Source organism: Diorhabda carinulata, chromosome X (genome assembly GCF_026250575.1).
Source record: "Diorhabda carinulata isolate Delta chromosome X, icDioCari1.1, whole genome shotgun sequence".
Lineage (NCBI taxonomy): Eukaryota > Metazoa > Arthropoda > Insecta > Coleoptera > Chrysomelidae > Diorhabda > Diorhabda carinulata.
In genome coordinates, this window is record NC_079472.1 from 9530935 (window position 1) to 9549366 (window position 18432).

General features: G+C 32.5%; 1 protein-coding gene across 1 annotated transcript; it reads left to right on the forward strand.

Moving 5' to 3' along the window:
• Positions 1-9486: 9486 nt before the first annotated feature.
• LOC130901324 (chitin deacetylase 8-like) lies at positions 9487-16623 on the forward strand. The gene is made up of 5 exons (XM_057812627.1): positions 9487-9738; positions 11495-11697; positions 11818-12201; positions 14013-14205; positions 16347-16623. The coding sequence occupies exons 1-5, from the start codon at positions 9574-9576 to the stop codon at positions 16536-16538; spliced, it is 1137 nt and encodes a 378-aa protein (XP_057668610.1). The 5' UTR covers positions 9487-9573; the 3' UTR covers positions 16539-16623.
• The last annotated feature ends 1809 nt before the right edge of the window (positions 16624-18432 follow it).

Here is an 18432-nt window from a genome sequence, read left to right on the forward strand (position 1 = left end):
CTAATCTGAAATAAGGATAATAAGGATTGCTGGTAATATGGAATATTAGTATTCCATATTTATACCAAGTTTTCTTTAGGACGCCATGAACGTCTATCTCCTAGGATAAACGAAAGCAATACAAGAGCCACCCAGGCAGTGAAAGAAAAAACAATGGGATATCTTAAAGCATCCAAAACCTATAGGGTTCCTCGTACAACGCTCTTTCGTCAAATTAACACAGTTCCATCAGATAAGACTGTAGCAACTAAGCCTTGAATAAATTTTGCTTTAGGACCAGAGCTAGAGAAGCTACTAGTTGATTTTATTTCAAAAATGGAGTACACATTTTCGGACTCACAATGTTAATTCTGAAGCACTAGACTTATAAATTGGCTATAAGGAATAAAATCTAATACCCATTTTCTACATCTGGATTAGCAGGCAGCCTGGATTGATTTTTTGAAGCGACATCCAAAATTGTCAATAAGGAAGTCAATGGGGCCATCATTTAGATTTGTAGGTTTTTGTAAAGAAAGAGTTGTCGTCAAACGTCAAGTTGCTTCACTAACTTCAACAGAGAGGGGCTCTGATTACAGTTATTTTTTGAATGAGTGCGACCGGAAACTTCATCCCTCCCTTGGTTATTTTTCCTAAGACAAATATGAAATTATTAAGTTCATGAAGGGCAGCTTCTCCTGAGTCCGTAGAAGCTGCACACTCATCCGGTTTGGTACAGTCCTCTATTTTCACCCAGTCATTCTGTCACCTCATCCAGTACACTAAACCAAATGGAAAAAACCCCCTTCTGTTAATTCTCAACGGTGCTCTACCCACACTCACAATATCAAAGTTATCGATTTTATATCTGCCTCCTCACCCGACGTACAAGCTGCAGCTTTTGGATAAGTCCTTCATAGGGCGATTGAAAGTATATAAAAGTGAAGAAATCCATATTTGAAACTATCAAAGATGAAGACTTAGATTCAAACCAGAAGTTTATTCACCCTTCGAAATATCTCCAGTCCCTAAGCATCCATTGTGATTACCTCTTTATCATAAAACTAAGAAGAAGGCAATAGAGCGTGTCGTTAAAAGAAACTTGTCTTACAGGAAATCCTTAAAACAGAAAATTATCTCAAAAACAGGAGAAGTCAAAGTACAAATTGAAACGTCAAAATAATGCAGTTTCTGCTGATAAATCTGAAGATTCTGATAAAGATTTAAAAGTTATGCCGAGACAACGGAAACCGAATGAGGACGATGCTATTGTCTAGATGGTAGTTCACTTGAAAAAATTCTAATGAGAAACTAGAAGGAAAGAGATCAAACTTAATAATTGTCGTTTGAAAGATGCGATTTGTGGACGCCTCTATCCGTCAAACCTGACAGTATGATCACAAAGGTGGCGACACTTTATTTTAGGCACTAAGTTCGACCAAGGCCACATGGATCCATATTCTCTATTCAAAGTAATGACAAGAAGAGAAGGTTCACCATCAGAATTCAATTCACAATATTTTGGATAACGGGGACTAGACTTAATTATGATAAATACAGATGACGCATCCGCTATGGTCATGTCACAGAATACCTAAATTATGGTGGATTACGACAATGTTATTTATTTTAACCCATAAAATACTGGCAAATTTTATTAATGGCGCTTAATTCAAATTATTTTAAGATAGCTCATACTGTCATCTCAGAAACAGAAGCTAAACACCTTCCAAACCTAAACCACTTACTGAACACACTATTCACACACTACCACTACACCAACACTCATAAATACGTTTCTATAATCAAGATATTGTCTGAGAGACAAAGTACAGTTTACCTTCAGTATCTGAAGACGATAACTTGGATATTGGAAAGTACGCCAGATAGTATAATTGTGTGTGTTGGTTGAGGGTTGGTGTGTTCAGTATGAATATAGCCAATGGTTTCCGAAATTACAACTTAATCTAAATCACTACGGAGAATATAGTTTTTACGACTTGTAAAATATAGAACAGTGTGAATGAATTATACTAGTATTTTTTTAATCAGAAAAATATTAATTTGTAAATTTAAAGAATGATCTGCAATGGAGATAAGATCATAGAAATATTCCATATCAAAAGTATATCACTTAGAATTGGAAGTCATCATCAAATATATTGAATAAATAACATGTTTTTACAAAGTATTTATGGTCTTTCAACTTCACCAAAGTTTTGTTGAATATCCACCTGGAGGGATTCGTCCTTTTCGTTGAGGAGTTGGTGGTTCTTTATTTAGTTCGGGAGTCTTCTCTGAATTTGTCTGTGACGAGGCAGTATTTGCTGGAGTATTTTCGGCAGCATCTTTTCTTGTTGTATTGGCTTCGTTGTCGGTATTACCAAAGATATTTGTCTGTGCACCACCCGGTGGTTTCAATACTCTACTTGAATTTCTTGTAGATTCACCCAAACCTACGTTGATGCTTGTTGAGGTCATAGTGACTGAACTTTTAGTGAAACAAGATAAATTTGGACAATACGATTTTATATTGGTAATTACAAGATATTTTCTGCCGCATTTAACGGGAAATAAATAACCCACTAATGTCAAATAAATTCATTAATGTCAAATGTTATTATTTCATAACTTTTGTTATCAAGTGCGGTTACGGTTAGTACTTGACATGCAACCGTTTGAGATCAACTTATATTGATGACTTTTGTATTTTTATATTTGAAAAATAGAAATATAATGTTGAGCATACAGAATGGAAATCAACGTTTTCAAAACATTTTCAGATGATATAGACCAGAGATCAAAAATCTTCTGCCCATATGCAATTTTGAATGAAGCCAAAGAGTCATTATAGGAAACTATAATTTTATAATATTGTAAAATTGTTAAAAGTAATAATAAAAACATGATGAACAAAATTTTGATCAAAAAGGAAATATACCACAGACTGCATATTTAAAATTAAAAAAAAAATTCATTGCTATCCTTGTTCTTTTCTATTTTTGATTCACGTCTAGTTACTTTTTATATTACTTACAAAAGCAGTTTTCTATCAGTTGTCTCACTCACTCTTGTTAATATGACTTTTTCAAAGCAAATAAATTTATTTGAAAAACTATTTACTGATTTACCCTTTGGATTTGGACAGTACATATATGTATGAGAGGTGAAGTCGCAAATAAATACATATATCTCCATTTAAGAAGATTTCGAGGAATCATACAAATCTAGAGCAGTTGTACCCGATTCTTGTGACTTGTACAAATGATTTGAATAGTCTGTGAGAAATGAATAACGATCAGCAATACGAATTCTGGCTATTAAATAACGAGACTACACGCCTATAGGACGCCCTAGACAGGTGGGGTGAAAAACGAGTATTGCGTTGTATCAATGTATCAAGGAGCAATGTATAAATCCTAAATTTCTCGTTAAATTGAAAAAAACTCTGACTGAGTGCTATAAATTGTTACAAGAGGCCCATGGGCGCGTATTTTAGAGTGGTGTAAGCACTTTAGTGATGACCGAGAGAGCACTGAAGATGACCATCGCCCAGGTCACCCTGTGACTGTTTCAACTCCGTAAACAGTAACCAAAATCAATCAAATTGCGCGTGTATATCGTCAAATGAGCCTCTGGATAGTTGCCGAAGCTGTAAACGCCGAAGAAGAAACGGTTAGAAAAATATTAGACGAGGAATTTTACATGACAAAAGTCTGTGCGAAGTTGGTGCCAAAAAATCTGATTCCTGGCCAAAAGCTCTTGCATCAACGGGTTTGCTCAAATTTCCTTCCTTGAAAGAATAGAAAAAGTTCTACTTTGGAAGGGACCCGATTTGAGTCGATGAAAGCGGTAAAGCAAAAAACAACAGAGCTCCTAAAGGCACTCACCAAAGAAGACTTCCAACACTGCTTCGATCAATAGAAAAAACGTATGGAAAGGTGTTTAGCGAAGGGAGGGGGGTATATTGAAGGAGAGCATTCAAATGTAGAATAATTTTTATAATAAAATCCTTTTTCGTAACCAGTCTCGTTATTTAATAGCTAGACATCGTAGAGTTGACAATTTTTACAACAGTATCCATCACGGATTTCAAGCTTGTGCTCAAGTTCTCCGCGTATAAACTTTTTTGAATAATTCAATGAAATTTCAATAGTGAAATCTGAATTTAGGAATAATATTATACTTGATAAAGAAGTCCCAGATTTTGTTCTTGATAATACGCTAAAAAATTTAGGGGACTGAGGGGGTCAGAGAGAAAATGGACCACGAAGTGAAAGCTAAGCTTTTTGGTTCAGCTTGGCACACTTGGTACGGCCGATGGTGAAACCACTATAATATAATACAAAAATAAACACTCGACTCTCTTTAAAATACTTAACAACAATGTTTCGGCAAGAGAGGACTACAACGCCAAACACAAACAACAAACTATATGAAATTTTAGTATATAAAACCATTATAAAGCCCATTTGGACAAACGGAATACAGCTGTGGAGATCTGCTTCCCAGTAAAATCTAGAAATTTTTCAAATACAAAGATTTCAAATTAAAGTTTTGAGAATTTTAGTTAACGTTCCATGGTATGTTCCCAATTCTGTTATAGAAAGAGATCTACACATCCCCGCCATGAAAAGTGAAGTATAACGCTACAGTGAGAGATATAGAGATACTATCCAACCTCACCCAAATTTTCTCGCGAGTGAGTTATTTAACATGACATAACTGACAGACATTCTGACTAGGTTGAAGTATTTATCCATGCAGTCAAAACAGAAGAATATAATTTAAGAGAGGAAATATTTTAATGAAAATATTACCTGCATATCAAATTTTGTAATCAAACTAATTACTCATTGTTTACATATATTGTGAATTCCATGGCTTAAAAAACGTTTATTGTGGTTAGGATGAACACAATACCTCGACAATTGGTTATGAGAGGTTCAAGAAATTTTAATTGATTTAAAGTAGAGAATTCAGAGTGCTTCGCGTAGATGCCTTAAACTGGACAAGTAATTCTCCTCGTTTATCGTTTGATCCCCTGGAACGAGTTTAGGATGAACCATATCAAAAAATAACGAGCATAATCTTGATTTTCGACCTACTTTGACGTGTTTCCGGTTTCGGCTCATTTTTGGAGCGTCATTCGGCAGATAGTTGGGCATATATATTAACCACATCATCTATGACAACGATTCTAACAATAATATCTGGTTCATGCTATGGGACGAGGTAACGGAAGCTGACTGTAAGGTCAGATAACTCCAATGGCCAAATCCGGAACATGATAATGTTTTAAAAAACAGTTTTTTATTAAAACCAATATCGTTTGGGCGGCCGTACACATATGGAAAACGACAGACGACAGAATCATAGGGCAAAATGTCCCACAAATAATTACGTATAGAAACATACGTTATTATTGGATGAATTTTATAGCTAACTGAATAGAGCCCAGTGCTATAAGTACTATTGCGTATGCGTTTAGTTTTTTCTTCCACTAAAATTTCAGCCAGTTAGTTTCTGTTTAACATTGGTATAAGTGAGTCGTTGTGAAAATGTTTCTGAAAGTAGAAATATTGAGCTGTCATTAAATATTAGTTTCTCAGGTTAGAGAGATTGAAAAGGCCATTGGCATATCAAAAAAACGCATTTGCCATATACTGACTGAAAAATTATACACGAGTAAGTTATCTGTGCGTTTTTGAAGAACATTTCCCAGACCTTGTCGCAGATAAAGAATAATTAGATTTTCTGTATCAATTCATGATTTTAAATTAAACTTGAATCCACCATACTACTACACTCCTGGATTGAACAAATAGTCAAGACAGTAGATTGCAAAAAGCTAAACCTATACCGAAAAAATGCATAACCGATTTAATTGGTCGGAAAAGTAGATTTATAAAATCTGTGCGATTTTAGATAGGCAACTTGTTATACGTTGCCTATCTATCGTGTTTTTGAAGAGACACATATCTGTATAAAATTGTTTACTGTACTGTGTTTCGTTAATGGTAGCCATTTCATACTTTTCCAAAATTCCATTCAATTGACCGCTATAGTTTATTTCACTTGCGTCATTGCAATAACCACTATCACTCGTATTGACTTTGCAGTGAAGACTGATAAACTAGACTGGAACTCACCTCAATTTGTAGTCTAGTCTAAACCACCCCTTTCTTCAAAACTGTATTTATATGCAGGATATCAAAAACTATTTCCTACATAATATCAGTATTTTCTTTCCAACTAACTAAGTCAAGCTGATATGGCACAGCATTCTGGAACATCCTGTAAGAGTGTGAATAATTTAAAAATGTTTGAACTAATGATGGCTATAATCTCTCAAACTTTCAAATTGTTGTCTCAAAGGACAATAGACACTGAACTTTATCCCACTAATCAATCACCCTGTATATATATTTTATACTATGTGTATTAATGGGGTCAATAAACTATCTTTACAAAATTCATTGCAAAAATTTGTCTGGTTCAATTTACAATGAGGAAAATAGAGATAAATAATGGTTAACCGGTTAGATGTTCGTCAGACTCTCAACTCGCATCAGTAGTAAAATAATTCAGTTATGTCCTGTAATTATGAAAATGTAAGATAAGAAGTTGTCTTAATTAATACAAGATATTAAAGTTTGTTATCGACTAATCCATCATTCTCAATGACTTTCAATGTGACATACTTTTATGAAACTAAGACTAATTCAATATTTGATAAACTCAGTAGATGGTTTTAGGATATGAATGATTAAATTTCATAATATTATCTGACAAAAATATGGATTTAAAATCAATAAATCATCTTTATATATGTAATTTGATGAATATATACGGGTTCAAATTCCATAGTATACTAAAAAATGTCGTCTTCTTCTTCTTCCTACTCCATTTAGGCAGATTGTCTGTTCATTCTTCACAGCATTTCTATTGCCTCAATTGATTGTAAGATTATGACTCCATTTTTTTCGTGGCCTTCCCATATTTCTTCTCCCCAATGGTGAATTATCTCGTGCAATCCTCACTATTCCTCTCTCCGCCTGCATAGTTACTAGGTGGAATGAGTAGCTCAGTAGTCATGCTGCCGGCCCCAAGCCCGGATAAAGGAGGAAGGTTCTAAGTTTAGGTTACAATAAACATTTAGTATTTACCGAAAAAAGATTTTGAATAATAAGAAATGTAATTTTATGTAATCAACCTATATTTATTTGAAGTGTGGTTTAGAATCTGCTGGTAATGTAATAATTTTTATATGATATTTGGATTCCACTATTCGTACGACAGTGCCGTGCACCTTTCACATTTCTCCACCCTCCCTTGGTCCCTACATCTTAGGTCCAAACTTCGTCCCAGCAGCCGATACATCACCGGGCAGGTTGGTACGTCGAAGGGTTCGAAAGGGCTCCACAATGCTGCGAATTTTGAAGCAGTTTTGTGATGATTAGGCTACATTTGATGAGGTCTTTATGTCTTTCTTCCAAATTAGCATATCGACTTTATCATCCATATTCGTTGAAAGCATCTGACAACACTGAATCTGCTTCCGGTAATCCTACATTGAAATAGAGTCGTTTACATATTTTGATTTGATTCCACTATTTCCAGGCCTCATTTCCATTAACTATTCACCATTCAGTGGTACTTGAAGATTAGTAGTATTCTATTTCTGCTTATTGTTTTATATTTATTTCAGTATAAATTAAATAGAAATGAACTAACCACTTCATCTCGATAAATACGATAGTAGGTGCTATAAATGGTTTATAAGGAAGAGGCCCTCTAGGCGACTTACCGAAAAAAGTATTAATGAGGAAATTTCAAGTGTTTTGAAATATCTAAATATTATAATATAAGAAAATATAAAATAATATCATAATATTGTTATTTGTTTTATTTTCTGATAGTTATATAGTGAGGGGAGTTAGTTAAAGTCTTTAATTGTTGGATCTTTTACTGTATCGACATGTCATTTTCAAAATTTTTCAATGGCAAATCATTTTTTTTTTTCACAAAAAATAGATTGCATTTGCATTGACTTTCGCTATTTGGTTATATTGGCTTCTTTATAGACTATAATCAAGAATATATAGAACAGGATTAGGTATATTCTTGAAATACAACTGGTTTTATCTGATAAGCTAATATATTTATCTATTTATATTGCAGTTCTAAGTAGTAAGATATGATGTTTTTCATTTCAAATAAATAACTTCCGAAATTATTTTTAAAATTTTTATTAGAGATCTCAATTTACAAAATTTTAAAAGCGGCTTCGATTGGGAAATATGGATATATTAATCATTTTACAATAAATTCAACTTTTTCTGAAAACTGAAACAAAATGTTACAAACGAGTTAGTATCTATTTAGTATTTTGCAAACGGATAATTGTACATGTTTTGTATGAATAAATGAAACGTATCTTTTTAAACAAACAAGAAACAGTTTAGGACAGCCAGAACCAAAGAAATAGACCTCGAAGACTGTTGAATACACAATCAAAATTCTATTTGCCAACAAGAGAGGCTAGTTACATCTGGAAAAACAGCTCAGAACCTCAAAGCCTCAAAATAAAACATGGACTAAGATAGACAAGGCCACTCAGTCCTTTGTTGGATGGATGATATAATTGAAGCATAAAATAAAGAAGTATGAGTAGTATGCAGATGTTGTTCAATAAATAACCCCAAGATATCGGAAAGAGAATTAAAGAAAAGAAATATGAAGATTAAGTTGAAGAGTCATAAGTACTAAGCAAAGAAGAAATTTAATTTCTGAACACAATGATATTAGGGAAAAATGGGAGTGGAAATGATCAATTATTTAGGCAATACAATGACAATACACAGAGGAGAAACATACGATACAAAATTAAAAGAAAGGTTCTCGAAACTGTATCATGCACTTTCAAGTTCATTCGTAGAGAAAAAAAGGAATCACTAGCAAAACCATAATAACAGTACACTGACCAAGATTAACACATGGTAGTGAAAGCTGGGAATTACCAAACAGAACAGCAAGCAGAAGAGAATAATGGCTAGAATGATAAATGATAGATCAATTGAAGCTATGTGGGAAGAATAATCAAATAACAAAAGGAAGAAGCTGGAATCAGCAGAATCTCAGAAATATTGAAAGAAGACAAAAATAAAGGACCGAGCAATAACTGGCAAAAAATATGAAAAAATCGGACCATTTTATTCATGAAAAGAAGAAAAAGAAAATCGGTTTTAGATCTTTGAGTAGACAGGGGCTCATGATTATATATTACATATATATTGCCTTTCAAATAAAAGAGAGATAAATTTGGTTCACTACAATTTTTGTTAATATGCAGAAAGTGTCAATAGTTACAACAAAAATTTTAAAATTAAAAATTTCAAGTGTTTGGATATAACAAAAATATACGATAAATGCAAATAAAACATATTCTACTCAATTCTATTCAAAATAGCTGTCGATAGATATGCATCAAGCGATAAGAGGATACCACTACTCCTTAATGTACTAGATTTGTATATATACAAACACATATAAGTATAAGAAATCAACTCATACTCAAATTTCGTATTTGAAATGAGGCATCAAAAGCGTTCGGTGTGTGTTTTTGTTCTTTTACTAGCCCAGTTGGTGATCAGCGATAAAGCTGATGATTGCAAAACAGATGTCTGCAACCTTCCAGAATGCCGTTGTTCAAGTGCAACATCACCTTTTGGCTCTGATATCGACAATTACCCTCAAGTGAGTTATACGTATTTACACAAATAACTTATAATTGAAAATATTCATGCTTCGATAACATATAACGATGGTCTAATTCTAATACTCCGTAACTGTATGTTTCAATATTTTATAGGAAAGCATTTCTTGGTTTATGAGTATCAAAATTTTTTCTAGGTATGCTATGACAATAATTAGCCGACATGCGTTCAATTTCCTTGCTTAATTTCTCTTCCACTTTTTTTGCTCTATCTGTGCGTGCCTTGTATTTCATTTAAGGACTCATGGCAGAAGATTCTAGAGTTTGCCGTTAAAATATATCTTGTATTTAATAACTGTTTTCTGAAGTCACAGTTTGTTCGCTTACGTTTCTTTCTGGTCATAGTTTGTTGTAGATCCAAGTTGTTCTTTTTTTACAATCTAAGAAAATCATATGCTACGTTAATAGCAGTTTAGTCACTTGGTAACTCAAAGAAACGATTTTTTGCATAAGTGAGTGGACAGCACACTACATCTGATTGTGACTTGTCTCTAAGCATATCTGCTTAGTATGTACTTTAGTTGAATAGACTAATTAAGAAGGGAATTCAAGATAATACAGTTACGATTTTGTTAAAAACAGCCTGAGTACACATTTATAGGGATATTCTTATTGAACTCTTATTTAATAAAATTCAGTATACTCTTAGAGAATGTCAGTGCATATTAATTGTCTTTGTTTAAGTTAAGCCGCTAGTTCCTACAAACGAGAGTGTGTTTGTCATAAACAGAAAAATAATGTACGGCTGAGTTTTTAATGTCCGAAAATTCACACACTGTTTTGCTAGCTCTTGGTTTTTGGTTTTGAATCCAAATAAAATATCGCAAATATTTTTCTGCTGATTCAATGCTTAATAATTAATTTCACAAGATGTTCGAAAATAAAACCGCTTAAAACTAGATTGGAAAAATCGTTTTCGGTTCTATCTCCTTATAAAGTGTTTAATAAAAACGTCTAGGTTCAATTCAGAGGAAATTTTTAGCAAAAATAAGACGATATCTTGGTCAAACTACCAAAATGCTTTAACTTTTTTGCGTTTATCAACACTTATTCTTGTATCCTATATCACCAGTTAACTAGTGATGTTAATTTCATGCTGTTTTTATTGTTTTTATCCAGTCGTGAACCATATCCCTTCCTGTACCAAATGTCCCTAGAAACATTTCATTATACGTGAAATCTAAATGTAAACTCAACAAAACGGATTGTCGTTGATGTTGCTCTACGGGTTATTAGAATTGTCAAATTTTTTACGCAAATAGTTTCCAATACCAATGATGTATCTCGACTCATGGCAGAATAAGGGTAAAATGGACTGGCCTTAAATTTTTTTTGTGGTGATACGTGCTAATAGAATTAGACCATCGAGATTTTGGTCATTTCGGCTAGAATATATTTTATAGTTATAGCTAAATATTTGTAGAATTGAAATATCATCTGCACCAAAATGCATAATGCATTTAGTCATTTATTCCCTCACCAATAATTTTCATGGTGTAATAAAATTCAATTCTCTGCCTTATCATTTTTCTTGAGTATTGTTTGCTGCCTTCACTTCAATGAAGAATATGATAAATGACGAGACATTGGGATAGACCACAACACAGATCGATAGCTAATGCACCTTCATTTAATTGACGATGTTTACTAACACCATTGACACTCTTCATTGATAAACTGAATATAAACATTCTTATTTGTATTTTATTATTGATAGATTTGATTTTTTATTTCCAGCTGATCGGCTTAGCTTTTGACGAAGCCGTAACTGATGAACTTTATACAAATAGATGGGCTCCACTACTTTTAGATGCAGATCGAGTTAATCCGGATGGAGCTGGAATAAGTGCCACTTTCTTTGTTCCTCATGAATATACAGACTATAGAAGAGTAAACGATCTTTACAATTTTGGAATGGAAATTGCTGTACACTCCATAACGTATGTATATATTTACATAATCTGATGTAGAGTGAAATCATTTGGAGTACGAGAAAAATAAGAATATTTTTTATAAACATATTAATTTGCGAAACTTTAAAATGTATAAACGATTTACAGCAAAAATAGTGAACAATCTTATTGGAGAACAGCATCTGAAGACGTTTTAGTTGCCGAATTTCAAGGCCAGAAGCAAATTATTACAAAATACGCTAACATACCTTCAGAAGCCATAGTTGGTGCGAGAACACCGCAACTTCAACTTGCTGGTGATAATTCAATTAAAGCCTATGTTACTGCTGAACTTAGTTACGATAGTTCATGGCCTTCTCTACCATCTTCAAGGTTCTTCCCGTACACATTAGATTATGCATCCACACAAGCTTGCCTTTTAGGAGCTGAATGTCCCACTGGCTCGTTCCCAGGATTCTGGATTTTACCTATTAATGATTTGCAATCATCAGATGGTACAGGGTGTAATAATTTAGCTTCCTGTGACATCAGGTAATGTATGAAAAACTTTTATCCCTATTAAGGACCACCATATTAGACATAGAGAAAGATAAATGTAAAATAGCTTCAACAAAAATGGGATATTTTATTGTTGTTATTCACAGTTTAAAACTCTGTTATTTCTTGAGTTTCTTTCTGTTCTTTCCTTCAATGTGAATATTTCGAGAACCTACAGGATAAATAAAATGGGTTAAATTGTTCATATTGGTTATATGAGATATTTACGGGGTAAACATAACAAGGCATGAATATGATAATTGTTCTGCTGCTGTGTTATGGATGAGACTGGTCGTCGTATGAGAAATATAGTCACAAAGGTACTAGTGATATTATGGTTTCTTTATTCGAGGTACAAGATTGGTTGAACCAATCAAAAAAAGCAGAAACTATTCACAGTTGTATTTAATTCACTTGATTGTAGAATTAACCAATTCATGGTCAATATCTCCAAAAACAAAAAACAATGATTTGTGTAAAGTAGTACTAGAATTTAACTATGAGAAATGAGTAACACTTCAAGTTAAAAGTTTTCTCTTTTCTTTTCATATCAACTATCAACAGTTAGTGTTGATTTCTATTACGAGTGAAAAATGGAATAGTGATATTTTATAGTATATCAATTCGCCGATCTAACGTCTACCTCATTTCGTGTTTATATTTCTCCATATGATTTTTTAGCTGCTAAAGCGGTGTTTAAAGTTAAACTTCGTGGAAATGGTTATTAAATGGCTTCTGGTATAATCTTTAAGATGATTAACTCTATCAATATTTATGAGACATTGGCCGCATTCATTGAACGAAACCATTGTGCAGATGTTATAAAACTAGCAGAATAGTTCGGTAACACATCGCTGCAAACTCAACACGTTCTGGAGCCTTTGATTTATACTAGGTAGCGGTAGCGGAAGTTAATTCCTTAAATCAACTCTCTTCTATAATCAAACTCTAACTTTCGTATAAGAAAAATGAATCAATTCGTTTATAAAGATGAGAAAAATTAATTGGAGCTATAATTATTCTCTATAATTTCAATTATATACCGTATTTCTTAAAAAAAGAACTAGACAAACTACCACCACTTTTACCATTTAATGTAACACTTTTTAAGTTTAATAAAGCCAAAATATATTTATTCATATTTATGTTGAAAATAAACCTTTCATGAACTCACAATCGACAGAAAAGAAAAATACTTGACATCAAACTCTCAACATGTTCCTGACCGCTACCTCTACGCCTGCTGATTGCGATCATTATTTATGTATCGATTTAATCAGCTGTGACAGTTAGATATTAAAGAGCAGAGTCAAATATAGGACTAGATATGTTATCATTTGTTTTCACAGTGATTTATTCAAGCGTTTTCTGATTTAATTTTACAAATTTTCCTGGGTAGAAAGATATAATGGATGGCAACAAATGGTTGAGGCTATCACAATTGACAATTGAGACAACTTGAAACTGGTTTGAAAGAACCTTATTTACAAATCACTGCATTTCGAAATTTCTTGTAAAAATCCTAGCGTTGGTGTATTTTTATAATGTTAAATGTAAGAAATCGAAGATTAACAGAAAGTATTGACTGGTTGATTATAATACGATGTTGGTAATGACCCACAACAAACCTATTCATGTATTCCAACAACATACGCAAAAGTTGGATATCTACCCATTTCAAAATCCTAAATTCTTCTCGAATTGGCTTGAAATTTCTTGTTGTAACGAACGTATAAAATATTATGGTTTTGTAAACTATTATCATGTATTGTGGATGGTATTTTACAAATATTGCACGATTTTAGTGGAAGTGCTGATGATATCGCTAATTGGTTGACCGACCAGATAGAGCAAGTGAGAACTACTACGAAGACCCCAATGACATTGTCTATTGATTCATATTGGTTCAATTTTACTTCTAATAGTTTTGAAGGTTTGACCAAATTCATGAGCAACATGAAGGATAAATCCGACGTCTTTTTCGTCAGTCAGAAACAAGTAAGTAATTTAATTTTATTATATACCATTTTATATAGAGATAACAATAATAACATTATTTGCTTTCTTATTTCAAATTCGAAAGAGTGCGTTTTAAATAGAATGGAAAAGTTGATACATGCAAATTTTGAACTTTTCTTTTTAATACAATACAATACAATTTTAGAAACTTCTTAACAACTTGATTCCAATTTTTGAAATCAATAAAGGCAATAAATTAGGGAAGATCAAATATTTTGGCCAAAAGGCCCCTTACCCAATATGAACTGATACATCACACCATAATTACCAAATTACTTTGAAAAAAATTAAAGGTTGGTTGAGTTAGTCAACATGGGTATTCTGTGAATATTCTTTTCTTGTTAAATTTTATTTGTAAAGGATGTTTCTATTTGCAAAGGCGAATAATATTGATTCTATTTTAATTGTGATCAGATCGTCACTCTGCAGCTGTAGATTTACTTTGTTAAACATACCAAACATATAATTAATGAGATATATACCTTCTTTACGATTGTTCTTTCAAATTTGAATTTTTTTCTCCAATGGTAAAGGTGCAGAAATATTGCTAAACGAAAACGTCGTCGTTTTCCTGACATATAGTTCAATGAATTGCTTCGAATTTTGTTTTTTTAAAAATATGTTTTTCCATTTTTAGTAAACTATTGTTCTGTGTTATAAAATTGATAACAAAGTATCAGTAGGACTCAGAATAAAAACTAAAACAATTATCTTTTGATTTTAATTCTATGAAAACATTTGAAAAATCGAGAAGTATTATTAGACAAAAAAGAGTGAATGAAACTGAAAATAATTGAAATTGTTTACAATAATCATGAATCGCTTGCTAATTTTAAAATAATAAACAGTTTGATCTACTACAAAACCCACGATGAAACCTCATTTTAACTCATTCGTAAAAGTTCTTCCTTCACTTGTAGATGTTCTATTTCCGTCGAAAACTTCTCCATGGCTATTTAAAATATCAATCCGTAGAATTTTTCTTAGCAACATATATTTCCATTGCTGTCCATACCAATTCAGTTGAATACAAATCGGGATGGTAAAGAGGCAATCTTAATACGCTGTGTCACTTGAAGGTAATGGGATCGTCATTTCTATAAGGGGGTATAGTTTCTGGTTCTTCGTCAAATGAAATGTTTCGGAATCTTCACAATTTCTGCATAAAGGTGAAGATTGGGTAATTTCTCTTTTAAAATTGTTATCATAGGGCGCATTCTCAATATCACTTATACTTCCGGTTTGTAGATTAGGTATTAAATTTTCAGTTTATATGAATGGGGTACGCTGGTACACCTCCAGCATTTACTATTATGAGACACTATACTTTCAAGTGTGAATGAGAGGAATAACGTAAGTTTTATTCAAGGAAACCAAAGGATGTTTAATTTTAACTGTTGAATGGACTGCTGTTCCATTATGATTATTTCCCCGATAGCCAATTTCTTCGCAGAAGAGTGATGCAAAAGTTAGGTACAATCTGTAACATTGAATTTTTCAATGTTCTGCGTAAAAAAGCGCTATTATAGTTATAAACCACAATTGGCAGTTTTCATGAGCTATTTATTGAAATATCGCTATTAACTCACTATTGACCTAGTTGCCTTCACTTTTAATCTGCGTAATGGTTATAAGACTCATATTATTGACTGCATCTTGAACCTTGGAACATTCAAATTTTGTATATTAAAATATCAAAAAGTGCAACCTAAAGATAAATAAAATCGAACATACCTTCGAGAGATCTTTATTGTGGGAGTTTCATCTTCTGCTTCTTGCTTGTTTATAATTTCACGACTTTGTCTCGTTCAAACTTTATTTTCCACCTTATTTTTAAACGGCATTTTGATTGTTTTGAATAAGATACAAACTAAAATACATTCAACTTTTCTTGGAGACTAGAACACCGATTCCAAGTGCACGAATACAATTTAGAAATGACCTCTCTGCATTAATTAGGTAATGGAACTGTCTTGTTAAGGGCGCATCAAAATTTTAAAAGTCTTTCTACATCTTTTCATTATTGATCAATGCCAAAATGACTGTCAAGTTATTCCTTCTGGGTGTTACGCATGTAATGTCGCTGAGTATTTGCACTATTTATAATTATCTCGTTTCAGATTTTAGATTTCATAAAAAATCCAGTACCAATATCAGAATTTAACAGTGACAACACTCCTTCCGATCCAGCAAACTGCCACGAACAAAAATGTCAATTGAAGAAAGGTAACGAAGATAGAAATATGATATCTTGTGTGCAATGCCCAGCTGTTTACCCATGGCTCAATGATCCTGATGGTAATGGTAGTTGATTTAACGGAAAACTACAAATTTATGAATGATATTCTTATATGTATTATCTTATGAAATAAATAAATATAAGATGTTTCCATCTTATTCTTGATTTTTGTGCTATATCGTTGCTCTCTAGGGGCTCATTCATACTCATCATCTTGAATGTTCACCTCGAGGAATCATCCATGAAACAATTTCATCGAACAGATTATTTACCCATTCTCAAATATAAATTATATTATAAATTTTTCAAAATTAAAAATATTGTTTTTTGAAACATTGTGAATCGGTGTGGAACAATAATTGTAGTATCTAAAACAGCGGACAACACCTACCTTGCATTGATTTAAAAATTTGATTTATTCATAATGGCGAACCTATTGAAAACTGAAGATGATTGATTTGGACAAAAATATGCAAACAAGGATTCTTTTGAGTGATTCATTTTAGATGAATCCAATTTTAGTTACTACTATTAAATTAGGAATTAGAAAAAATAAAATACTTATGAGAAAAAAATGATTTATTCTTTGACATTGATAGTTCTGTTGTCTGGCGCACGATCGAATGACTTACGGAACATGGGAAAGAAATTGATGTTCAATTTGAACGGTATGTCGTTCAGAATCATAACGATTTGTGCAATAAATAATTCACTGTTTTCGAAGTTAACGCTTCATCTAGATTATACAAAGTTTGATACTTCTCTACCTTTATAAAAGAGATTACTTCTAGGCTCAACAAACTTTGTTAAGACTAACAAATAATATATCGGTCAAACCGTAAGATCTTTACCCAATAGAATCTTTTCTCATAAAAAGCTATTGTAGACACCATTCTGAAACATGTGTACTGGCTAAACATGTTAATTTATAATGATCATCAGATGGATTTTGACACTGCAGGCAACTGATAAACACAACACAAAAACAAGCTTCCCAGAAATGGCCTACATCTCTGAACTTTACAACTGTATCAAGAAAAAACAGACATTAACCATCATAGTGGAATTTACTAACTTCTTTCACTAGATTCTCGGGAATCACATGATTTTAACCATAATAATACTTTATTAAACTTAACTTGACAGTTAATGAACCGGTGACAATTACGACCCAGGACTTAGGAGCTTTTAGGGCTGATTCTATGCTGTAAATAGTCATTGGATGTGTGGAGGGTATTCCCCCACTATACTCTTTACACAAGTGCGTATCATACATGCATTATAGTCTGGTCGAGAAAAAACTAAGGGTTTTATTTTCTAAAGTGGCCGATTTACTAAGTCAACTCGGTTAAGTTTCTCTAACCAATCTAATTATTCCTATTGGAATAATCGTCTATTTGTAATTTTCAACATCCCTCCTCAAATAAGGTCAAATGTTAGTACCATACCGGTGCATTCCATTTCTCAACTGGCCGATACTAACACATGGTATTAATAACGAAAATTCAATTTTAATATTATTTTATAATTCTGAAATATTTGTATCACACTATTTTTGAGTAAAATTTATTCTATCATTCTAGTATTTTATCAATATTTTACATATTTTCAAATGGTTTTTTGTGCTTTGACTACTTAAGTGATCTCAGAATTCATAATCAATATGTATTATTCATCAATCATGTTTTAGTGGGAAACCATCTTTAAGTTGAACGTAATTCATTATTTTTGGATCACGAAAATTGAGTTCTAGTTATTAAAGAGTCCTCAATTCCAAATTTACTGCAATCCCAATGTCCTAGTTCTATATATACTGCATATTTATGTCACATTTGAATAGATTTTTGAAACTTATGAATTTGATTATTCTGTTAAATGAAAATAAATTTCAATACGCCACTTTCCTCAATTAACTACATCCCTCGTGATGGATACATAAGTTCGGAATATATATTAAACTAAGTACA

Bases quoted from the DNA above. Each gene is read 5' to 3' on its own strand.
- LOC130901324 (XM_057812627.1), top strand. From the start codon at position 9,574: ATGAGGCATCAAAAGCGTTCGGTGTGTGTTTTTGTTCTTTTACTAGCC. The intron at 9,739-11,494 runs GTGAGTTATACG...TTTTATTTCCAG, and splicing joins ATATCGACAATTACCCTCAA to CTGATCGGCTTAGCTTTTGA. The intron at 11,698-11,817 runs GTATGTATATAT...AACGATTTACAG, and splicing joins ATTGCTGTACACTCCATAAC to CAAAAATAGTGAACAATCTT.